This window comes from Tachyglossus aculeatus, chromosome 19 (genome assembly GCF_015852505.1).
Source record: "Tachyglossus aculeatus isolate mTacAcu1 chromosome 19, mTacAcu1.pri, whole genome shotgun sequence".
Taxonomy (NCBI): Eukaryota; Metazoa; Chordata; class Mammalia; order Monotremata; family Tachyglossidae; genus Tachyglossus; species Tachyglossus aculeatus.
This window is the reverse complement of record NC_052084.1, coordinates 17348690-17374396: the sequence shown is the minus strand read 5'-3', so window position 1 is coordinate 17374396 and position 25707 is coordinate 17348690. Positions and strand designations below refer to the sequence as shown.

Sequence of the window (25707 nt, the reverse complement as noted above, 5' to 3'; positions counted from 1 at the left end):
TTCGCTACGAGGCACGAAAGGGGCGTGGCCTCGGGGAGAGCGCCCCGCCCCTCTGTTGGCGCTGCCGGGGCGGGGCCTAAGGCCTTTCTCTCGCCTGTGATTCGCTGAGGCACGAAAGGGGCGGGGCATCAGGGAGAGCGCCCCAATCGTCTTCTAGCCCGGCCGGGGGCGGGGCCTGAGGCCTTTCCCTCGCCTGTGATTCGCTACGAGGCACGAGGGGGGCGGGACATCGGGGGAAGCGCCCCGCCCCTCTTTTGCAGCTGACGGGGGCGGGGCCTGAGGCCTTTCCCTCGCCTGTGATTCGCTACTAGGCACGAAATGGTGGGGGCCTCGGGAAGAGCGCCCCGCCCCTCTATTGGAGCTGCCGGGGCGGTCCCTCGCCTGTGATTCGCTACGAGGCACAAAAGGGGCGGGGCATCGGGGAGAGCACCCCAATCGTCTCCGAGCCCTGCTGGGGGCGGGGCCTGAGGCCTTTTTCTCTCCTGTTATTCGCTACGAGGCATGAAATGGGCGGGGCCTCGGGGAGAGCGCCCCCGCCCCTCTTTTGGAGCTGACGGAGGCGGGGCCTGAAGCCTTTCCCTCGCCTGTGATTCGCTACGAGACACGAAATGGGCGGGGCCTCAGGGAGAGCGCCCCGCCCCTCTATTGGAGCTGCCGGGGCGGTCCCTCGCCTGTGATTCGCTACGAGGCCCAAAAGGGGCGGGGCATCGGGGAGAGCGCCCCAATCGTCTCCGAGCCCTGCTGGGGGCGGGGCCTGAGGCCTTTCTCTCGCCTGTGATTCGCTACGAGGCACGAAATGGGCGGAGCCTCGGGTAGAGCGCCCCGCCCCTCTCCGGGCCCTGCCGGGGGCGGGGCCTGAGGCCTTTCCCTCGCCTGTGATTCGCTACGAGGCCCAAAAGGGGCGGGGCATCGGGGAGAGAGCCCTTTTTCCTCTCCTCCTCCCCATGCCCCCTCTGCCCTACTTCCTTCCCCTCCCCACAGCACTTGTATATATTTGTACAGAATTATCACTCTATTTATTTTACTTGTGCATATTTACTATTCTATTTAATTGTTAATGATGTGTACCTAGCTTTAATTCTATTTGTTCCGGCAATTTTGACACCTGTCTGCATGTTTTGTTTTGTTGTCTGTCTCCCCCTTCTAGACTGTGAGCCCGTTGTTGGGTAGGGATCGTCTGTGTTTGTTGCCGACTTGTACTTCCCAAGCGCCTAGTACAGTGCTCTGCACACAGTAAACGCTCAATCCCAGACTGAGCCCCTTCCTTCCTCTCCCCCTCGTCCCCCTCTCCATCTTACCTCCTTCCCCTCCCCACAGCACCTGTATATATGTATATATGTTTGTACATATTTATTACTCTATTTATTTATTTTACTCGTACATATCTATTCTATTTATTTTATTTTGTGAGTATGTTTGGTTTTGTTCTCTGTCTCCCCCTTTTAGACTGTGAGCCCACTGTTGGGTAGGGACTGTCTCTATATGTTGCCAATTTGTACTTCCCAAGCGCTTAGTACAGTGCTCTGCACATAGTAAGCGCTCAATAAACGATTGATTGATTGATAAGTACGATCGAATGAATGAACGAATGAATCGTCTCCGAGCCCTGCTGGGGGCGGGGCCTGAGGCCTTTCCCTCGCCTGTGATTGGCCGCGGCGCCCCGCCCCCCTGCCGCCGAGGGAGGCTGCGCGCCTGCGCGTTGGGTCCCGCGCGAGGCCGAGGGAGGCTGCGCGCCTGCGCGTTGCGGCCCGCGCGAGGACGAGGGAGGCTGCGCGCTTGCGCATTCTGTCCCGCGCGAGGCCGAGGGAGGCCGCGCGCCTGCGCATTGCGTCGCGCGCGAGGCCGAGCGGGGCTGAGGCGGGCCCAGTCATGGCGGCGGTTGGGCCTGAGGCGATGGCGTCGGGCCTCAGCGACGAGGCCGCCTTCGCCCTCTGCTCCGACCCAGACCCCAGCACCAAGGTAACAAGGGGGGGGTCGGCACGGTCGACAGGGACGGGGTAGATCCGGCCATAACCAGTCCTGACCAGTCCTGACCGGTCCTGACCAGTCCTGTCATGGCTGCCCCCCAACATTGGCCATGGTACTTCCGGCCTGGGCCTCCTCCCCATCCAGCCTGGCTGGCCTCGTTTTCTCCTACAAGAATCACGATTTTACTTGCACGTATTTATTCTGTTTGGTTTATTTTGTAGCTCTCTTCCTCCCTTCGAGGCCCTGCTGAGAGCTCACCTCCTCCAGGAGGCCTTCCCAGACTGAGCCCCTTCCTTCCTCTCCCTCTCCATCCCCTCATCTTACCTCCTTCCCTTCCCCACAACACCTGCATATATGTATATGTTTGTACATATTTATTACTCTATTTTACTTGCACATATCTATTCTATTTATTTTATTTTGTGAGTATGTTTGGTTTTGTTCTCTGTCTCCCCCTTTTAGACTGTGAGCCCCCTGTTGGGTAGGGACTGTCTCTAGATGTTGCCAATTTGTACTTCCCAAGCGCTTAGTACAGTGCTCTGCACACAGTAAGCGCTCAATAAATACGATTGATGATGATGATGATGATGTTTTGTTGTCTGTCTCCCCCTACTATTCATTCATTCAGTCAGTCGTATTTACTGAGCGCCTACTGTGTGCAGAGCACTGTCTCCCCCTTTTAGACTGTGAGCCCACTGTTGGGTAGGGACTGGCTCTATAGGTTGCCCATTTGTACTTCCCAAGCGCTTAGTACAGTGCTCTGCACATAGTAAGCGCTCAGTAAATACGATTGATGATGATAACATTGGCCATGGTACTTCCGGCCTGGGGCTGGGCCTCCTCCCCATCCAGCCTGGCTGGCCTCGTTTTCTCCTACAAGAATCACGATTTTACTTGCACGTATTTATTCTGTTTGGTTTATTTTGTAGCTCTCTTCCTCCCTTCGAGGCCCTGCTGAGAGCTCACCTCCTCCAGGAGGCCTTCCCAGACTGAGCCCCTTCCTTCCTCTCCCCCTCGTCCCCCTCTCCTTACCTCCTTCCCTTCCCCACAGCACCTGCATATATGTATATGTTTGAACATATTTATTACTCTATTTTACTTGTACATATCTATTCTATTTATTTTATTTGGTTAGTATGTTTGGTTTTGTTCTCCGTCTCCCCCTTTTAGACTGTGAGCCCACTGTTGGGTAGGGACTGTCTCTAGATGTTGCCAATTTGTACTTCCCAAGCGCTTAGTACAGTGCTCTGCACATAGTAAGCGCTCAATAAATGCGATTGATGATGATGATGATGATGATATGTTTGTACATATTTATTACTCTTTATTTATTTATTTTATTTGTACATATCTATTCTATCTGTTTTATTTTGTGAGTATGTTTGGTTTTGTTCTCTGTCTCCCCCTTTTAGACTGTGAGCCCCCTGTTGGGTAGGGACTGTCTCTAGATGTTGCCAATTTGTACTTCCCAAGCGCTTAGTACAGTGCTCTGCACATAGTAAGCACTCAATAAATGCGATTGATGATGATGATGATATGTTTGTACACATTTATTACTCTATTTATTTATTTTATTTGTACATATCTATTCTATTTATTTTATTTTGTTAGTATGTTTGGTTTTGTTCTCTGTCTCCCCCTTTTAGACTGTGAGCCCACTGTTGGGTAGGGACTGTCTCTATGTGTTGCCAACTTGTACTTCCCAAGCGCTTAGTACAGTGCTCTGCACATAGTGAGCGCTCAATAAATACGATTGATGATGATGATGATGTTTTGTTGTCTGTCTCCCCCTACTATTCATTCATTCATTCAGTCATATTTACTGAGCGCTTACTGTGTGCAGAGCACTGTCTCCCCCTTCTAGACTGTGAGCCCACTGTTGGGTCGGGACCGTCTCTATAGGTTGCCAACTTATGCTTCCCAAGCGCTTAGTACAGTGCTCTGCACACAGTAAGCGCTCAATAAATGCGATTGAATGAATGAATGAGTGAATATGCATGGTTGCTTTGGTTACGTGATACTGGCATATATGTATGCCCCTTCTAGACCGTGAGCCCGTTGTTGGGTAGGGACTGTCTCTAGATGTTGCCCATTTGTACTTCCCAAGCGCTTAGTACAGTGCTCTGCACACAGTAAGTGCTTAATAAATATGAATGAATGAATGAACAGTGCTTGGCATATGGTAAGCGCTTAACAAATACCATCAGCATTATTATAAGGTGCTTAGAACAGTGCTCTGCACTTAGTAAGCGCTTAACAAATGCTATCATTATTATTATTATAAGGTCATCAGGTCCCACGTGGGACTCACAAGTCTTCATCCCCATTTGACAGATGAGGGAACTGAGGCAGAAAATAATAATAATAATAATGGTATTTGTTAAGCGCTTACTATGTACTAAGCATTGTTCTAAACGCTGGGGTAGATACAAGGTCATTAGGTCGTCTTCTAGACTGTGAGCCCGCTGTTGGGTAGGGACCGTCTCTATATGTTGCCAACTTGGACTTCCCAAGCGCTTAGTACAGTGCTCTGCACACAGTAAGAGCTCAATAAATACAATTGATTGATTGATTGATTTGGCAGATGAGGGAACTGAGGCAGAGAATAATAATAATAATGGTATTTGTTAAGCACTTACTATGTGCTAAGCACTGTTCTAAGCTTTGGGATAGATACAGGGTCATGTGCTCTGCACATAGTAAGCGCTCAATAAATACGATTGATTTACTATGTGCTAGGGCCTGTTCTAATCACTGGGGTAGATATAAGGCAGTCAGGTTGGACACAGTCCGTGTCCCACGTGGGGCTCAAAGTCTTGAACCCCATTTTACAGATGAGGTAACTGAGGCCCAGAGAAATGAAGTGACTTGCCCAAGGTGACACATCAGGCAAATGGTGAAGCCGCGATTAGAACTCACAACCGTGTGACACCCAGGCCTGTGCCCTATCCACTATAATAATAATAATGTTGGCATTTGTTAAGCGCTTACTCTGTGCAAAGCACTGCTCCAAGCGCTGGGGAGGATACATGGTGATCAGGTTGTCCCACATGGGGCTCACAGTCTTAATCCCCATTTTACAGATGAAGTAACTGAGGCGCAGGGAATAATAATAATAATAATAATAATGGCATTTATTAAGCACTTACTATGTGCAAAGCACTGTTCTAAGCCCTGGGGAGGTTAAAAGATGATCAGGTTGTCCCATGGAGGGCTCACAGTCTTAATCCCCATTTTACAGATGAAGTAACTGAGGCGCAGGGAATAATAATAATGATAATAATGGCATTTATTAAGCACTTACTATGTGCAAAGCACTGTTCTAAGCACTGGGGAGGTTACAAGGTGATCAGGTTGTCCCACGGAGGGCTCACAGTCTTAATCCCCATTTTACAGATGAAGTAACTGAGGCGCAGAGAATAATAATAATGATAATAATGGCATTTATTAAGCACTTACTATGTGCAAAGCACTGTTCTAAGCACTGGGGAGGTTACAAGGTGATCAGGTTGTCCCACGGAGGGCTCACAGTCTTAATCCCCATTTTACAGATGAGGTAATTGAGGCGCAGAGAAGTGAAGTGACTTGTGACGTGGTGGAGCAGGGATTCGAACCCATGACCTCTGACCCCAAAGCCCGTGCTCTTTCCACTGAGCCACGTTCTGCAATGCTGCCCTATGTGCTAGCCACCGTACTGATGTCTGGGGCAGACACAAGATGATCTGGTCCTCCGTGGGGCTCAGTTTTAATATTTCCTGTATTTGCTAAGCGCTTGCGATGTATTAAGCACCGTAGTAAACGCTGGGGTCCCTGTCCCACGTGGGGTTCACAGTCTAAGTAGGAGGGAGGGCACGTTTTGAGTCCCCATTGGACATTTGAGTCAACTGAGGAACAGAAAGGTGAAGTGATTTGTCCAAGGACACAGAGCAGGTAAGTGGTGGAGCCGGGATTCGAACTCAGATCCTCCGACTCGTGGGCCCATTTCCACTAACTGCTTCACAAGGAAAACCCCGAACTAAAACTTCCACACCCTTCCACCCACCAGCTTTCGGTTATCTCCAGCCTCCTGCTGAAAGTTTCTGGGCCGCTGAGATCAATCAATCAGTCAGTGGTATTTATTGAGCACTTCCTGAATAATAATAATAATAATAATAATAATGATAGCGTTTATTAAGCACTTAATACAGAGCACTGCACTAAATTCTTGGGAAAGCACAGTGGGTAGGGCTGAGAGAGGGATTGCCTCAGAAGAGAGCTCTTCTCAAAAGAGAAGCAGCGTGGCTCAGTGGAAAGAGCCTGCCCTTCGGAGTCAGAGGTCATGGGTTCAAATCCCGGCTCCGCCACTTGTCAGCTGTGTGACTTTGGGCAAGTCACTTCACTTCTCTGGGCCTCAGTTACCTCATCCGTAAAATGGGGATGAGGACTGTGAGCCCCACGTGGGACAACCTGTTCACCTTGTAATCTCCCCAGCGCTTAGAACAGTGCTTTGCACTTAGTAAGCGCTTAATAAATGCCACTATTATTATTATTATTATTAGTGTTGCCATCTGGGGTGTAGTGAGAGAGAAAAGGAGCAAGTCACTTCTTTGTGCCTCAGTTTCCTCAAGATGAAACAGTTGATAAGAGCAGTCACCGAGTTTCATATCAATCAGTGGATTTTATTGAGCGCTTAGTCTGGGCAGACACTGATTGGGAAAGTACAATACAAGAGAGTTAGTAGAAGGGGAAGACAGACATTACCAAAAATTATGGGTGTGTACATAAGTGCTCTGCACATAGTAAGCACTCAGTAAATACTGTGAGCCCACTGTTGGGTACGGACTGTCTCTATATGTTGCCAACTTGGACTTCCCAGGCGCTTAGTACAGTGCTCTGCACACAGTAAGCGCTCAATAAATACGATTGATGATGACGATAAATACCGTTGGTGATAAGTGCTGAGGGTGGAGTGAAAATCAGGAGTGAAAATCCACAATGGTGGATTTATCAGAATAACGAACAGTTCCAAAAACAACAAAATTACTTTAATTCGTACTGTTTAGTGAGTCAGTCATATATATTGAGCACTTACCGTGTGCAGAGCACTGTACTAAGCACTCTGCTATACTGTTTAGGGTGTTACGGTTTGCAGCCATCTTCTCCGGCGTCCGGGACAGTATTCAGTACAAACCGAATAGGTCTTTGCCCCCCACAGAATTTACAGTTAAATCTAAATTTCCTGCCAGGGAGCATTTGACAATATTTTGTTCAGTCGCTTGTAGATTTATTTGTCAAACTTCTTGAGGACAGGCACATTGTAACCCTAGTTTCTGAATTCTCACCCCGTAATAAGAGAACAGAAATAAATGCCTCTGGGTGTAATATAAACATAAAGAAATAAATTAGTTCTGGAGTTCACGTTATAAAGTTGTTTACTTTTAAGGCACAGTCCTATTTGTTTTTTTCTGAGCAACCTGAGGGAAATAATGTTTGCCAACCATGAGCTAACGTTTTAGAATCCATTCAGTGGATGTTGAGCTATTTAGGTGAATTATAGTATTAATATTTTTCCACCAGATTCATTTTTTCCCATTTCCTAACCTCGGAACTCACCCTCCTCACAGAGGCTTCCCTACTAACCTCACCTAGTTACAGATGACTGTAGTAAATAACGGTAAGGGAACAGTGGCATTTATTGGGCACCTATTGTGTGTAAAGCAAGACTAAGCGCTTGGGTGACTATAACAAAGGTAGGACAATCCCACCATTAAGGAGTGGCCTTTGGATTGCACATGAGGTTGGTTGGAATTAATCAGGGATGGATGGAAGAGGTGGATAACCAACTCTCTTACATCGTACTCCCCCAGGCGCTTAGTACAGTGCTCATCGCTAAATGCAGAAATTACCACTTTTGTTGGCTGTACCGCAAAAGGGAAGGTAAAAATGTAAACTACTCTTGTTTATTTCTGAAGGATTTCCTCCTGCAGCAGACAATGCTAAGAATAAAGGATCCGAAGAAGTCACTGGATTTCTACACAAGAGTTCTCGGAATGACGTTAGTGAAAACTTAACGGGTCACTTTCTTGCTATTGTTTTTTCCAGAGATGCAGATTTTAAGTAACTTTTTACTAACCTGGCTCACTAGCAATTAATCATGCATTTGGAGCAGTGGTTAGTCATTGCTTTTGTTCCTGAAGAGGCAAGATCAGGCATGTGGGGTTGTTGGAGTGGGGAGGACATATAACAACTAGGTTGAACTTTCTAATCTATCAGCAGAAAGTGAATACGGAAAAAACATTTTGGGGTATCCAGATTTCCCTGCGTCTCCCCCAAAATCGGAGCAACTGCATCTTTGAATGCCGGATATCAAGGCGCTTCTGTTAATGGAAAGTTTTAGTTGAAATCCTTTATCCATTTTCAGGTGACATCCCCTTTATTGCTGATAAGGTACTATCGGCTATTTGCATTTTCTGATTTTTCAGTTTTAAAATTTGTAGGGCGAATTTTGGATTAAGAAAACTTGGGGTTTAGATTTCAAATATTTGGGATTTTATTTCATTCCACTGGATTATTAACCAAATATGCACTTTTCTCTGGAATTTCACTTCTCCGTGTTTCTCGTGTAATCATTTCACGGTGAACCTTTTAAAATAAGAGGTTTTAGTTTTTTCTCAGAAGCACCTGTGCAAAAAATGACCTTGTCATAGGAATATTATTTTGAAAAGTTCAGACTAAGCACTGATTCATCCTGACGATTATGCATTTGTTTTAGGCTTCTCCAGAAATTTGATTTTCCCACGATGAAGTTTTCACTTTATTTTCTGGCTTTTGAGGATAAAAACGAGATCCCCAAAGACGAAAATGAAAGAACGGCGTGGACTTTTTCCAGGAAAGCTACGCTTGAGTTAACCCAGTGAGTATGTGTTTTGAGTAGTTCAACAGTTGGCATTTTCTTTCTGGTACTTCTCTCCTACTTAAATGGAGAAGTGCTTCATTTTGACTTCATAACAATATTATGAAAATAATCAATTTTGAAAATGCATCATTATTCATTATTATTATTATTCATCAATAATGAACAGTTGTTAGATATTGCCTCTAAACCATGAGTTCCCAGTGGACAAGCAGTGTGCCTTTCATCTGTTAACTCTACAACACTTATGTCTGTATCCTTTCACTCTGCTGTTTTCCCTATTTATAATTTATTTTAATGTCTGTCTGCCCCTGTAGACTGTAATCTCCTTGTGGGCGGAGGTCGCGTTTATCAGCTCTATTGTATTGCATTTTCCCAAGCACTTAGTACAATGCTGTGACCACAGTAAGTACTCATAGCAGTCAATTAGTGGTAATTGAGTGCTACTAAGCGCTTGGGAACCACTGATTAATTCCAGTACTCTCTCCCAAGTGTCATGGACAGTGGTCAGCAGACAGGTGCTCAGTAAATACCACTGATTGACTATCTTCTCAACATCCCTTTGAGGATGGAATGGGAAGGTATCGTCATCTCCTTTAAAAGTAGAGTATAGTAATGACTATATAGAGTAATATAGAGTGTGTTGCCAACTTGTACTTCCCAAGCGCTTAGTACAGTGCTCTGCACACAGTAAGCGCTCAATACATACGATTGATGATGATAATAATGGTATTTGTTAAGCGCTTACTATGTGGCAGGCACTGTACTAAGTGCTGGGGTGGACAGAAGCAAATTGGGTTGGACACAGTCCCTGTCCCACGTGGGGTTCACAGTCTCGCTCCCCATTTTATCGATGAGGGAGCTGAAGCCCGGAGACGTCAAGTGACTTGCCCAAGGTCACACAACAGACGTGGCAGAGCCGGAGTTAGGACCCACGTCCTTCTGCCTCCCAAGCCTGTGCTCTATCCACTAAGCCACGCTGTGTGCAGAGCACGGTACTGAGAACTTGGAAGAATTCAATACAATAATAATAATAATAATAATAATGGCATTTATTAAGCGCTTACTATGTACACAACACTGACCTAAGCGCTGAGAGAATTAGGAGACATGTTTCCGGCCCATAACGAGAACCTAAACCATTCCAGAAAGCGATTGGTCTTCCTTTTTCAAAATCAGAAAAGTTTTCCCAGCTTGCGTTCTTAAACTCTCCCAAGCGCTCATTCATTCATTCAGTAGTATTTATTGAGTGCTTACTGTGTGCACAGCACTGTACTAAGCGCTTGGGAAGTCCAAGTTGGCAACATCTAGAGACGGTCCCGACCCACCAGCGGGCTCACAGTCTAGAAGGGGGAGACAGAGAACAAAACAAAACATATTAACAAAATAAAATAAATAGGTACAAATAAAATAAATACATAAATAGAGTAATAAATGCGTACATATATACAGGTGCTGTGGGGAGGGGAAGGAGGTAAGGTCGGGGGGGGTGGGGAATTGCTCATTCAGTAAGCACTCAAAAAATACCATTGATTGATTTTTTCCTTAGTCATGAGTTCCCGTCTCTCACAGCTCTTCCCCAGGAGAAGCAGTTTAATATTGCAAGTAAATTCTCACTGAAACACAAGCCTTTATACCATTTTTTCCAGGCATTGAAAGAAACCTAACAGCAGCTTGAAGCCCCTTTGTCCAATATCCCCTTCTTAAGCTGTTTTTAAATTTCCTCTGCGTCTTTCTCCTTAGCACCTTTTCCCTACCATTGGGCCATCCGCAGCGTGGCTCAGTGGAAAAGATCCCGGGCTTTGGAGTCAGAGGTCATCATCATCATCATCATCATCAATCGTATTTATTGAGCGCTTACTATGTGCAGAGCACTGTACTAAGCGCTTGGAAAGTACAAATTGGCAACATATAGAGACAGTCCCTACCCAACAGTGGGCTCACAGTCTAAAAGGTCATGGGTTCAAATCCCCATTCTGCCAACTGTCAGCTGTGTGACTTTGGGCAAGTTGCTTGAGTTCTCTGTGCCTCAGTTCCCTCATCTGTAAAAATGGGGATTAAGACTTTGAGCCCCAAGTGGGACAACCTGATCACCTTGTATCCTCTGCAGCGCTTAGAACAGTGCTTTGCACATAGTAAGCGCTTAACAAATGCCATTATTATTATTATTCTCCAGTCTCACTCACGCATGAGCTAGAATTTGATCTCACTTATGCATGTGCTAGAATTGATGTAGGTTGGGAAGAAAGTTGAATAATTGCCATTTGTGTGCCAAGGGTCTTAAGCATGCACTTAAATTACCAGCAGGGCACAGTTTAGAAAGATTCCAAAATGCTGTCTTTTTTCCCTCTCTGGGATTTAGTGCCTTTTCCTCCTCAGAAAACTCAAAATGTTTCCCTCCTTTTGCAGTAATTGGGGCACCGAGAAAGACGAAAATCAGGCTTACCACAATAGTAACTCAGACCCTCGAGGATTTGGTACGTTGACATGCGGGTGTGGATACCTACTGTAGTTATACGAAATGGTCTTTATTGTTTCCTGGATTATGTATTTTAAAAAATGTATTATGTATTTTAAAAAATATTTGAAAGCCAATTTCCGGGTAAAATTGGATGAAGTAGATATGTAGATAATTTGTACTTCCCAAGCGCTTAGTACAGTGCTCTGCACATAGTAAGCGCTCAATAAATACGATTGATGATGATGTGGGTGATGTACTGTTTTCGAGTCTCAAAATATTAAATCTGAATGTCTGCAGTTGGGGTTGACAGAGTTTTAGGGGCTATCAAATTAATGAGCTTTTTTAAAAACCTTAATCTGAATGTTTGAACCTAGCAAAGTGTTAAATATACATTGCTCTGTTTTTTTTTTTGTTATGTAGGTCACATTGGGATTGCTGTTCCTGATGTGCAAAGTGCTTGCAAAAGATTTGAGGACCTAGGAGTAAAATTTGTGAAGAAACCGGATGATGGTTTGTCTTTTCTGTTACTTTTTTTTTCCCCAGACTCTCCCGTAATATCATCTACGAGCCCGCTTCATTAGCATTGTTTGTGGGGGAGGTTTTTGTTTGTTTTTGTGGTGTGTGTTAAGCATTTGCTATGGTCCGGGCACTGTACTAACCGCCGGGGTAGGTACAGGCTGATAAAGTGGAACACAATCCATGCCCCCCTTGGGGATCACAGGCTTAAACCCCATTTTATAAATGAAGTTATGGAGGCACAGAGAAGTGAAGTGACTTGCCCAAGGTCACACAGCAGACAAGTGGTAGAGCCCTGTACTTTTCCTGCGCCTTCTCGATGTCTCTTCATTTCCTATTTTCCAATCATTATGTGCCTGTCCTCTCCTAGTAGCTCTCTCATCTTTTCTGTTGTCATATCTACTTCTTTCCTCTTCGCTTACCTGTTTCTCTGCCTCTGTGCACGTATCGATCGTATTTACTGAGCGCTTGCTGTGTGCAGAGCACTGTGCTAAGCTCTTGGGAGAGTACAGCATTAACAGAGTTGGTAGACACGTTCCCTGCTCACAACTACCTTATGGTCTCTCTTCCCCCTCTTTTCATTTTCTTCTGTGTCCCTATTCGCTTTGTCCCCTTTGGCCTCACAGTCTTTCCCTTTTTGCCTTTGTCCCTGCCCTTTCCGTTCTTGATTCCTTTTGATTCCCTTTATCCATCTCCTCTACCTTTCACTGTGCCTTGTTCTTTTTTATCCTCTTTTCATCTGCTGTTGGTTGAATCTTACTGCCCTGAAAATACAGGGTAAAGTGCAATTTTCTCCTCCCCCCAGACCTTTGAAGTATGGTGAATGGCTTGATTGGAAAGATTAAAGGTCACTTCGCTTATGTTAGGTAATGGCAGATCTATTTAGTGTTAAGAACTGCAATGGCAGATCTCTAGTCTACTAGTATAAAGTGTCTTTTGGCTGAATAGCGTGTGAAAAATAAGCATTATCAATAGCGCTTCAGTGCCTATTGCGTGCAGAGGACTATACTAAGCACTTGGGAGAGTATAAAAGAGTTAGGCGATCTGATTTCTGCCTTTAACGAGCTCACAATGTTGCTGGGGAGGCAGACACGAAAGTTCGTTAGAAATAAGGGGGCTAACAGAGTCGGGCTCGTAGCACTGGCCTAAGAGTCAGAAGACCTGGGTTCTAATCCCGCCCCTGCCAGTCGTCTGTTACGTGACCTTGGACAAGTCACATCACTTCTTTTCACAAGTCACATCACATCTTTTAGACTGTGAGCCCACTGTTGGGTAGGGACTGTCTCTATATGTTGCCAACTTGGACTTCCCGAGCGCTTAGTACAGTGCTCTGCACACAGTAAGCGCTCAATAAATACGATTGATTGATTGATCACTTCTGTGTCTGTCTCCTCATCGGAAAATAGGGATTCATTCCTTGTTCTCCCTCCTACTTGGATTTGGACTGTGTCCGATCTGATTAACTTGGGTCTACCCCCGTTGCTTGACACACAGTAAACACTTAATGAATACTGTACTGGTAATAATAATAATAATGATGATGATGATGATGAGAATGTCCGCAAGTGTTAAGGGGACTGTGATAAACGTACAGCTTAGGTGGTGCAGACGGGTCAAGCTGATAGTTTTAGAGGTTATAGGATGGGAAGATTAGATCCTACTCGGGGAAGACTTCATGGAGACATCATCCATCTCAGGGGAGCTGTGATGATGTTGACACATCATATATTCAGGAGGAGGGAGTTGAAGGCCCTGAAGAGGGAGGCTGTAAGCAAGAGGTAAGCAGCAGGAGAGACAAAAACACTATAATAATGTGATATTTACGTAAGCAGCCCTTTAAAAAACTAAATTAAAATAATTCGTTATTTGCACTTATTTACAATGCTCTTGGATTATCATCATCAATCATCTTTATTGAGCGCTTACTATGTGCAGAGCACTGTACTAAGCGCTTGGGAAGTACAAATTGGCAACATATCATCATCATCAATTGTATTTATTGAGCGCTTACTATGTGCAGAGCACTGTACTAAGCGCTTGGGAAGTAAAAATTGGCAACATATAGAGACAGTCCCTACCCAACAGTGGGCTCACAGTCTAAAAGGGGGAGACAGAGAACAAAACCAAACGTACTCACAAAAGAAAATAAATAGAATAGATATGTACAAGTAAAATAAATAAATAAATAGAGTAATAAATATGTACAAGCATATATACATCTATACAGGTGCTGTGGGGAAGGGAAGGAGGTAAGATGTGGGGGATGGAGAGGGGGACGAGGGGGAGAGGAAGGAAGGGGCTCAGTCTGGGAAGGCCTCCTGGAGGAGGTGCCTGTTAACGTGTTCCTATTGCTTTGATCCATTTAGTGGATCCTGGGGTTACCTCCTTTGGGAAACTCTTCTTCATTTGGTGCTCTTTTGTTCAACTCTCTATTCAGGGAGCCAATTGAGAGCATTAACCAGCGTTTAGACAGATGCTGCTAATCCACCGTCAGTTTATTTTCAGGCAGTTGTTCCAAGTCAGCTTCTTTTCCAGATAAATCAGATTTAAATGTTGGCAAAATCAGATCCAATTATAAGGGGCATTAAATTTGAAATAGAAACACGCACGTGTGTTTTAATAATACGAACTGAGTCCAGGAACGTAATTTTCATTTTATATTTTCTTTTCTAATCCTTTTGTTCTCCCTTTTCAGGAAAAATGAAAGGCCTGGCATTTATTCAGGATCCCGATGGCTACTGGATTGAAATTCTGAATCCCAACTCCATGATAACCCTGACTTAAGTTTTGTGAGACTCAAGGATGGATTTACACAATTGGAGGAAATAGTTTTCACACAGTCACAAAGTTTACCCAAAGTGAATTCGGCTGCCCTCTTGGACCCCCGCCTGGCTGATTTGTTGGTTTTTGCCACCTGCCGCTGCTTTTATTCTAAGTGAGCCTAGTTCATCAATCAATCAGTGGTATGTATTGAGTGCTTTCTGTGTGCAGAGCACTGTACTAAGCACTTGGGAGAGTCCAGTATAACCATTTGTAGACACGTTCCTTGTCCACCACAAGCTGATTAATCTACAGAGGTCATCATAAGTGGGGCTTCTCACAAGGCTCTTCTAGGGTATAGCCATTACTACGTAGTTAAGCTGCTTTTCCTTTTATCAATCGATGGTCACGATTGCGCCCTGCACTGCAGGTAGTAATCGGTCCCCTTTCCGCTGCAAGACTGACTTCTTTTGAATCTTGTTCCTCAAAAAGACCATTTCTTTTTTTATGTCCTGCCTCTGAACCTTTCATTAACACGCTTTCATTCCTTCCCAGGACACTCAGAAATAACTATTAGGGGAAAAGGGAAAGGGCATACTGGGAAACTGGGTGACTTCAGAAAAGAACAAAGCATATTTTTAAAGGTTGAGCGGGTGACGATGAGTTGTCCTAAATAGAAAATGCCTGCAGGAGCAGCTTTAAGACTGCTGGAGATATTGTTATTAATAACACTAATAATAATAATGATGCCATTTTCCTTCTAAGCTTTTAATGTTAATTGGACACTATTTTAAGAGAAGGAAATGAAGACCATTCTGAAACCCTAGCTGTGCTGAGGCACAATTTTGACATACTTATTCTGGCAGAGGCATTGAGATCGTGTTACAGTTTAAAAATATTTTTGACAAGTGAACGATATACACGTTATCTAGTACTTGTAAATACCTCTTCCGGTAGCCTCATTAAAAAAAATCTTTCTTTAGAGAACTGGAATTTTTTTATTTTTAATTTATTTGGTCAGCCAGCAGGCGTGAGCAACAGTGAGCAAGAATTAAGGGCAGAGGCAAACTAGAGACAATTTTGGAAAAAGTGGCTTTAGGAATACATTAGGGAACACCTGGTTATTACTTAAAAACAGCTCCAATATGGAGAACCGTTCACTATCAGTAGCATTGAATTCCAATTCTCAACTGTCAACTAGATATTTTTCTAACCAAGTCATCTTGATCACCATTATAATCCTAAATAATAGTAGAAATTCTGTCTGAAGTTCTGTTGAATTTAGGCAGCCTGTCGAATGTAATAGAGTCCTTGATGGTAATTTATTGGATGTGTTACTAGAGTGAATTTATCATTTCTGTTTGTGGGGAATAAACCTGAGTGATTAATCTGAAACCGGGAGCAACTCGAAATACAAAATCATTTCAAAGGGAACTTGAAGAGGAGCGCGTTGACAAAAAAAAGTTCCTTAATATCCTTGAGTTATTGAGGATAACTTAATCCTTAGTGTTAAGGATTAACACTTAATGTTAAGTAGGAAGAACACGTGTTATGGGAGAAATGAGTGCACGGGACTGATGATAGCTTTGTTATGATGGTATTTGTGAAGCGCTTACTATGTGCCAAGCACTGGGTAATTAGGTTGTCCCACGTAGGGCTCACAGTCTTAATCCCCATTTTACAGATGAGGTTACTGAAGCACAGAGAAGTGAAATGATTTGCCCAAAGTCACACAGCTGATAAGGGACGGAGCCGGGATTAGAACCCACAACCTCTGACTCCCAAGCCCGGGCTCCTTCCTCTAAACCATGCCCGTTTCTCTCCGTTCTTGATTTTTTTTTTTATATAGTTTTTCAATAATATGGTTTTGATTTCAGCGCGGCGCAGAGGAAAGAGCTCGGGCTTTGGAGTCAGAGGTCAGGGGTTCAAATCCCGGCTCCACCAATTGTCAGCTGTGTGACTTTGGGCAAGTCACTTCAATCAATCAATTGTATTTATTGAGTGCTTACTGTGTGCAGAGCACTGGACTAAGCGCTTGGGAAGTACGAGTTGGCAACATATAGAGACGGCCCCTACCCAGCAGTGGGCTCACAGTCTAGAAAGGGGAGACAGAGAACAAAACAAAACATATTAACAAAATAAAATAGACTAGATATGTACAAGTAAAATAAATAAATAGAGTAATAAATACGTACAATCAATCAATCATATTTATTGAGCGCTTACTGTGTGCAGAGCACTGGACTAAGCGCTTGGGAAATACAAGTTGGCAACATATAGAGACAGTCCCTATCAATCAATCGTATTGATTGAGCGCTTACTGTGTGCAGAGCACTGTACTAAGCGCTTGGGAAGTACAAGTTGGCAACATATACAGTCCCTATCAATCAATCAATCGTATTTATTGAACGATTACTGTGTGCAGAGCACTGTACTAAGCGCTTGGGAAGTACAAGTTGGCAACATATAGAGACAGTCCCTACCCAGCAGTGGGCTCACAGTCTAGAAGGGCGAGACAGAGAACAAAACCAAACATACTAACAAAATAAATAGAATAGATATGTACAAGTAAAATAAATAGAGTAATAAATCTGTACAAACATATATACATCTATACAGGTGCTGTGGGGAAGGGAAGGAGGTAAGATGGGATGGAGAGGGGGAGAGGAAGGGGCTCAGTGTGGGAAGGCCTCCTGGAGGAGGTGAGCACTCAGTAGGGCCTTGAAGGGAGGAAGAGAGTTAGCTTGGCGGATGGGCAGAGGGAGGGTACAAACATTTATCATCATCATCATCATCATCAATCGTATTTATTGAGCGCTTACTATGTGCAGAGCACTGTATTAAGCACTTGGGAAGTACAAATTGGCAACATATAGATACAGTCCCTACCCAACAGTGGGCTCACAGTCTAAAAGGGGGAAACAGAACAAAACCAAACATACCAACAAAATAAAATGAATAGATATGTACAAGTAAAATAAATAAATAGAGTAATAAATATGTACAACCATATATACATATATACAGGTGCTGTGGGGAAGGGGAGGAGGTAAGGCGGAGTGGGGGGGCCTCAGTTACCGCATCTGTAAAATGGGGATTAAGACTTTGAGCCCCCTATGGGACAACCTGATCACCTTGTAACCTCCCCAGCGCTTAGTACAGGGCTTTGCACATAGTAAAGGGTTAATAAATGCCATCATTATTATTATTATTATTTCAAGTTTGTTTATCGCTAGCGAGAGGAAGCGAGACTGTCAGGGTTCCTGAGCCGTAGGTTGTCATACCTGGCTCTTCTTGGAACCAAAGGTGCCCTTGAGTTGGGGAGGGAGTAGGGTTGGAGATTTGAAGCGGCCCCCTCCCAGGGTTTTGGATTCAAGGAGAGGCCCCCACCCAAATCCCCACCAACACGCAGGGCTAACTAAAAAGTCAGTGACTAGAGGAGAGGCCCCTGTCCAAATCCTAACTAATAATAATAATGCTGGTATTTGTTAAGCATTTACTATGTGCCAAGCACTGTTCTAAGCGCAAAGTAATCAGGTCCCACAGTCTTCGTCCCCATTTTACAGATGAGGTAACTGAGTCCCAGAGAAGTTAAATGACTTGCCCAAGGTCACGCAGCTGCCAAGCGGCGGAGCCGGGATTAGAACCCGTGACCTCTGAGTCCCAAGCCCGCGTTCTTTCCATTAAGCCATGCTAACTAAAAGACAGAGGTGGTGGTTTGGGCTTCATTGGGCCTTCATCAAGGACCGGGGAGGGAGGGAGGCTGGGGGAGTCAGCAACACCCAGGGGCTCCCGTGGGCTCGGGCAAGATATTTGGAGCAAGAAGCAGCGTGGCCTGGAAATCAGAAAGACCTGGGTTCTAATCCTGACTTCGCCCCCTTGTCTACTATGTGACCTTGGGCACGTTGCTTAACTGCCTGGGCCTCAGTCCCATCATGTGCAAAAATGGGGATTCCAAGTCTGAGCCCCAGGTAGGGCAGGGACTGTGTCCAACCCAATTATAATAATAATAATAATAATAATGATGCTATTTGTTAAGCGCTTACTATGTGCAAAGCACTGTTCTAAGCACTTGGGGGATACAAGGTAATCAGGTTGTCCCACGGGGAATGCTCAGAGTCTTCATCCCCATTTTGCAGATGAGGGAACTGAGGCCCAGAGAAGTTAAGCGGCTTGCCCAAGGTCACACAGCTAAGTGGCGGAGCAGGAATTCGAACTCATGACCTCTGACTCCCAAGCCCTCGCTCTCTCCCCTGAGCCACGCTGCTTCCCTGTACTCTGCTTAACTACTGGAGTTGGTACAAGATAATTGGGTTGGGCCCTGTCTGGCACATAGTAAACACTAAACCGCTGTTAATTTGTTTTTTCCTCTCTGACTCATCTATAAGGCAGAGATTAAGACTGTGAATAAGGCAGAGATTAAGACTGTGAGCCCCATGTGGGATATGGACTGCGTCCAACCTGATTAGCTTGTTTCTACCCCGGAGCTTACTACAAGCACCTGGCATGTCGTAAGTATTTAACAGATGCCATTTTTGAAAAAGAAAAAGAAAAAAAGGAAGCAGGCTGTGGGCAGGAGCGGGTCTTTAAGCACTTTCTAGGCAGGCTCAGGAATCTCTCCCCTCGCCCTTCTCTCTGTGAAGAGCCGTGTCCTGCTCTGAGATTGTATTCAGTGAGCGCTTACTATGTGCAAAGCACTGTTTCTAAGTGCTTGGAAGAGTCCAGAACAGCAGATTTGAAGTAGCGTTTGGTTTAGATGGGAGAGCGGGATCCCCTTGTCCCTGGAAATCTTCCTTTAGCCCTGTAAGGGAGGAGTGAAGAGGGCAGTGGTATTTGTTATGTGCTTACTATGTGCAAAGCACTGTTTCTAAGTGCTTGGAAGAGTCCAGAACAGCAGATTTGAAGAAGCTTTTGGTTTAGATGGGAGAGCGGGATCGTCCTGTCCCTGGAAATCTCCCTGTAGCCCTGTAGGGGAGGAGTGAAGAGGGCGATGGTATTTGTTAAATGCTTACTGTGTGCAAAGCACTGTTATTAAGCACTTGGAAGAGTCCAGAACAGCGGATTTGAAGACGTTTTCAGTTTAGATAGGAGAGCGGGATCCTCTTGTCCCTGGAAATCTCCCTGTAGCCCTGTAGGGGAGGAGTGAAGAGGGCAGTTGTATTTGTTAAGTGCTTACTATGTGCAAAGCACTGTTTCTAAGTGCTTGAAAGAGTCCAGAACAGCAGATTTGAAGAAGCTTTCGGTTTAGATGGGAGAGCGGGATCCTCTTGTCCCTGGAAATCTCCCTGTAGCCCTGTAGGGGAGGAGTGAAGAGGGCGATGGTATTTGTTAAGTGCTTACTATGTGCAAAGCACTGTTATTAAGCACTTGGAAGAGTCCAGAACAGCAGATTTGAAGACGTTTTCAGTTTAGATGGGAGAGCGGGATCCTCTTGTCCCTGGAAATCTCCCTGTAGCCCTGTCGGGGAGGAGTGAAGAGGGCGATAGTATTTGTTAAGTGTTTACTATGTGCAAAGCACTGTTTCTAAGTGCTTGAAAGAGTCCAGAACAGCAGATTTGAAGAAGCTTTCGGTTTAGATGGGAGAGCGGGATCCTCTTGTCCCTGGAAATCTCCCTGTAGCCCTGTAGGGGAGGAGTGAAGAGGGCGATAGTATTTGTTAAGTGCTTACTGTGTGCAAAGCACTGTTATTAAGCACTTGGAAGAGTCCAGAACAGCAGATTTGAAGACGTTTTCAGTTTAGATAGGAGAGCGGGATCCTCTTGTCCCTGGAAATCTCCCTGTAGCCCTGGAGGGGAGGAGTGAAGAGGGCGATAGTATTTATTAAGTGCTTACTATGTGCAAAGCACTGTTTCTAAGTGCTTGGAAGAGTCCAGAAGAGCAGATTTGAAGAAGCTTTCGGTTTAGATGGGAGAGCGGGATTCTCTTGTCCCTGGAAATCTCCCTGTAGCCCTATAGGGGAGGAGTGAAGAGGGCAGTGGTATTTGTTATGTGCTTACTATGTGCAAAGCACTGTTTCTAAGTGCTTGGAAGAGTCCAGAACAGCAGATTTGAAGAAGCTTTCGGTTTAGATGGGAGAGCGGGATCGTCCTGTCCCTGGAAATCTCCCTGTAGCCCTGTAGGGGAGGAGTGAAGAGGGCGATGGTATTTGTTAAGTGCTTACTATGTGCAAAGCACTGTTATTAAGCACTTGGAAGAGTCCAGAACAGCAGATTTGAAGACGTTTTCAGTTTAGATAGGAGAGCGGGATCCTCTTGTCCCTGGAAATCTCCCTGTAGCCCTGTGGGGGAGGAGTGAAGAGGGCTATGGTATTTGTTAAGTGCTTACTATGTGCAAAGCACTGTTATTAAGCGCTTGGAAGAGTCCAGAACAGCAGATTTGAAGACGTTTTCAGTTTAGATAGGAGAGCGGGATCCTCTTGTCCCTGGAAATCTCCCTTTAGCCCTGTGGGGGAGGAGCGAAGAGGGCGATGGTATTTAAGTGCTTACTATGTGCAAAACACTGTTAGCGCTGGGGAGGTTACAAGATGACCAGGTTGTCCCACGGGGGGCTTACAGTTTTATGCCCCATTTTCCAGATGAGGGAACTGAGGCCCAGAGAAGTGAAGTGATTTGCCCAAAGTCACACAGCTGACAGTTGGAGGAGCCGGGATTTGAACCCATGACCTCTGACTCCAAAGCCCGGGCTCTTCCCACTGAGCCACGCTGCTTCTCGGTTAGTCCAGTGCCCTGCACACAGTAAGCGCTCAATAAATCCGATTGAATGAGTGAAGAGGGTCTGCAACTGCCGCTGCTGCCAGTGCCCAGGCATGGGGATGCTGCCCGCTCACCATTCTGGGGTGAAGGGAAGGTGGGAAGATACTATTCATTCATTCATTCATTCATTCATTCATTCAATCGTATTGATTGAGCGCTTACTTTGTGCAGAGCACTGTACTAAGCGCTTGGGAAGTCCAAGTTGGCAACATATAGAGACAATCCCTACCCAACAGTGGGCTCACAGTCTAGAAGGGGGAGACAGAGAACACAACAAAACACATTAACAAAATAAAATAATTAGAATAAATATGTACAAATAAATAAATCGAGTAATAAATATGTACAAACGTATATACAGGTAAGACTAACTTCTTGCTTGTGCTATCCATTTGCACACTTTTTCCTCCCTGATTTTTCACCAGCCGTTGATCCATTCAGTCGCATTTATTGAGCGCTGTGTGCAAAGCACTGGACTAAGCTCTTTGGAGAGTACAGTACAACAGACACATTCCTGCCCACAGTGAGCTCACAGTCTAGAGGGGGAGGCAGATATTAATATAAATAAATATATTACAGTTATAGACCTGTGCTGTGGGGATGGGAGGGAGGATGAACAAAGGAGCAAGTAAGAGCAGCGCAGAAGGGAGAGGGAGGGGAGGAGGGTTTAGTCTGGGAAGGCTTCTTGGAGGAGATTCATTCATTCATTCAATCGTATTGAGCGCTTACTGTGTGCGGAGCACTGTACTAAGCGCTTGGGAAGTATAAGTTTCATTCATTCAATCGTATTTATTGAGCGCTTACCGTGTTCAGAGCACTGTACTAAGCACTTGGGAAGTCCAAGTTGGCAACATACAGAGACGGTCCCTACCCAACAGCGGGCTCACAGTCTAGAAGGGGGAGACAGAACAAAACAAAACATATTAACAAAATAAAATAAATAGAATAAATGTGTACAAATAAAATAGAGTAATAGAGTATACATAAGTTGGCAACATATAGAGACAGCCCCTACCCAACAGTGGGCTCACAGTCTGGAAGTCTAGGAGATGTGCCTTTAATAAGGTTTTGAAGTGGGGGAGAGCAATTATCTGTCTGATCAATCAATGTCGTATTTATTGAGCGCTTACTGTGTGCAGAGCACTGTACTAAGCGCTTGGGAAGTACAAGCTGGCAGCATATAGAGACGGTCCCTAAGGAGGGCATTCCCGGCCGGAGGCAGGATGTGGGCGAGAGGTCGGCGGGACGTGATGGAGGTACAGTGAGAAGGTTGGCGTTGGAGGAACCAAATTTGCGGCCTGGGTTGGACGAGGTGAGGAAGTGCCTTAAAGCCGAGTGGTAGCAACAACGGTCACTATGGTGCCAACTTGGACTTCCCAAGCGATCTGCACCCTGTAAGCGCTCAATAAATACGATTGAATGAATGAAAACATTTCGCCATGCAGAGTGTGACCTAACAATGTCCCACGGGGGCCCTAGAAAACAGAGTTTTCTCTTTATTGAGCACTTACTGGGTGCAGAGCACTCTTAGCACTTAGGAGAGTACAACGTAACATTAAACACATATTCCTGGCCCACAATGAGCTTACAGTCTACAATTGTGTTGCCAATTTGTACTTCCCAAGCGCTTAGTACAGTGCTCTGCACATAGTAAGCGCTCAATAAATGCGATTGACTGATAGAAGGGGAAGCAGACATGAATATAAATAAATCAGTTACAGTGCTTTGCGCATAGTGAGTGCTTAACAAATGCCATCATCATTGTTATTATATGGATGTAAATTCTGTGGAGCTGGGAAGGGGGGATCATCATCATCAATCGTATTTATTGAGCGCTTACAGTGTGCAGAGCACTGTACTAAGCGCTTGGGAAGTCCAAGTTGGCAACGTATAGAGACAGTCCCTACCCAACAGTGGGCTCACAGTCTAAAAGGGGGAGACGGAGAACAAAACCAAACACACTGACAAAATAAAATAAATAGAATAGATATGTACAAGTAAAATGAATAGAGTAATAAATATGTACAAACATGTACAAACATATATACGTATATACAGGTGCTGTGGGGAAGGGAAGGAGGTAAGATGGGGGGATGGAGAGGGGGATGAGGGGAAGAGGAAGGAAGGGGCTCAGTCTGGGAAGGCCTCCTGGAGGAGGTGAGCTCTCAGTAGGGCCTTGAAGGGAGGAAGAGAGCGAGCTTGGCGGGTGGGCAGAGGGATTGGGGGCATTCCAGGCCCGGGGGAGGACGTGGGCCGGGGGTCGATGGCGGGACAGGCGAGAACGAGGTACGGTGAGGAGATTAGCGGCAGAGGAGCCTAGGGTCAATTACAGTGACAATTACAGTGTAATCAATTAAAGTGCTTTGCGCACAGCACTTAACAAATGCCATCATCATTATTATTATATGTTTGTAAATTCTGTGGAGCTGGGAAGGGGGGATGAATAAAGGAAGCAAGTCCAGGGTGGCTCAGAAGGGAGTGGGAGAAGAGGAAAGCAGAGTTGAGTCAGGGAAGGCCTCTTGGAGGAGAGGGGCCTTCCATATAGGCTTTTGAAGGTGGGGAGAGTCATTGTTAGATACGAGGAGGGAGGGCATTCCAGGCCAGAGAACGTGTTAATCTGGCCCGGGTATGTCTGATTGGCCTCAGTGGGAGTGAGGAGCAGTATTTAAACTGTCCCCCGCTGCCAAGAAAGGTGGAAAACCATTTTAACATAGATTTGTAATGAAGGAAAATACGTCCATGTGCATCAGGCAGAAACTCCTCACCCTGGGCTTCCAGGCTGTCCATCCCCTGGCCCCCTCCTACCTCACCTGCCTTCTCTCCTTCTCCAGCCCAGCCCGCACCCTCCGCTCCTCCGCCGCTGATCTCCTCACCGTACCTCGTTCTCGCCTGTCCCGCCGTCGACCCCCAGCCCACGTCATCCCCCGGGCCTGGAATGCCCCCAATCCCTCCGCCCATCCGCCAGACTAGCTCTCTTCCTCCCTTCAAGGCCCTACTGAGAGCTCGCCTCCTCCAGGAGGCCCTCCCACTCTGAGCCCCCTCCTCCCTCTCCCCCTCCCCCTCCCCATCCCCCCGCCTTACCTCCTTCCCTTGCTCACAGCACCTGTATATATGTATATATGTTTTTACGTATTTAATACTCTATTTTACTTGTACATATTCTATTTATTTTATTTTGTTAGTATGTTTGGTTTTGTTCTCTGTCTCCCCCTTTTAGACTGTGAACCCACTGTTGGGTAGGGACTGTCTCTAGATGTTGCCAATTTGTACTTCCCAAGCGCTTTGTACAATGCTCTGCACATAGTAAGCTCTCAATAAATACGATTATTGATGATGATGATGATGTGAGCCCACTGTTGGGTAGGGACTGTCTCTATATGTTGCCAACTTGTACTTCCCAAGCGCTTAGTACAGTGCTCTGCACACAGTAAGCACTCAATAAATACGATTGAATGAATGGATTTACATTGTACAGTTTGCTCTTTGCACCCCAACTACTCAGGCATCATTTTGGCGATTCTGCCTCAAAAGATGGCCAACCCCCGCTGTAAGGTCATAAATACAATCCTAATGACAAATTCTAGGACCTCTTAGCTATTGACAAATGCATTTAGCAGTAGAGGCATATTCACCACCCCAAACATAGTTGGAAATGTTTCCACTCCCAATGCCTTCTCTTTCCGGATTTTGCCCTTAAAAAATACCCCATGTTTGATGAGGATAAAGCCATTTTTATGCCATCCAATTCCATCATCTCAGGAGGATAGGGCCCCAAGCAGAACTATCCGAGCTGGGGTACCACTTCTTGTTCATTTTTGACATTGATGGTTACTTAAAAAAAACGAGTGAAACTCCTGTTTTAATCTGTTAAGAAAGTTGCCAATCCCAGAGAAGCGATGTCTGAAATATAAAAAATATTTTTCTGCTTTCTCCTTTAAAATGTGCATATTTAACTCATTTATCCTTATAAAAGGTTAAATCCATAAATCATCTAGAAACCTGGTTTAAGCCAAATTTGAACTCTGTCACCAAATTCCTTTCCTCTGTTCCCCTCCCACTCCTTATAATGAAGATGGTAATTAGTAAATTGGCTAAAAGATGGGGGAGATGGGAGAAAATCAAAGGAACGGAGTGATAGAAATCTACAAACTGGCAAGTCAAGACTCCATTTGGAAACAAATGCTGAGGGTTTTCTGTTAGTGCTAATAACAATAATAATAGTAGTGATATTTATGAAGCGCTTACTATGTGCCAAGCACTGTACTGAGCACTAAGGTAGATACAAGATAATCACACCCACATGGGGCTCACAGTCTAAGCGGGAGGGAGGACAAGTATTGAGTCCCTATTTTTCCGAT

At 45.2% G+C, this 25707-nt stretch overlaps 1 protein-coding gene across 1 annotated transcript; it reads left to right on the top strand.

Moving 5' to 3' along the window:
• The first annotated feature begins 1852 nt into the window (after positions 1 to 1852).
• GLO1 (glyoxalase I) lies at positions 1853 to 15996 on the top strand. Its single transcript, XM_038761014.1, has 6 exons — positions 1853 to 1959; positions 7920 to 8002; positions 8720 to 8860; positions 11270 to 11337; positions 11742 to 11831; positions 14533 to 15996. The coding sequence occupies exons 1-6, from the start codon at positions 1870 to 1872 to the stop codon at positions 14619 to 14621; spliced, it is 561 nt and encodes a 186-aa protein (XP_038616942.1). The 5' UTR covers positions 1853 to 1869; the 3' UTR covers positions 14622 to 15996.
• The last annotated feature ends 9711 nt before the right edge of the window (positions 15997 to 25707 follow it).

Excerpts from the sequence above, each read along its gene's own strand:
- GLO1 (XM_038761014.1), top strand. The coding sequence starts at position 1,870 with ATGGCGGCGGTTGGGCCTGAGGCGATGGCGTCGGGCCTCAGCGACGAG. Across the intron at positions 11,338-11,741 it reads CTCAGACCCTCGAGGATTTG|GTCACATTGGGATTGCTGTT; the intron begins GTACGTTGACAT and ends TTTGTTATGTAG. Across the intron at positions 11,832-14,532 it reads TGTGAAGAAACCGGATGATG|GAAAAATGAAAGGCCTGGCA; the intron begins GTTTGTCTTTTC and ends CTCCCTTTTCAG.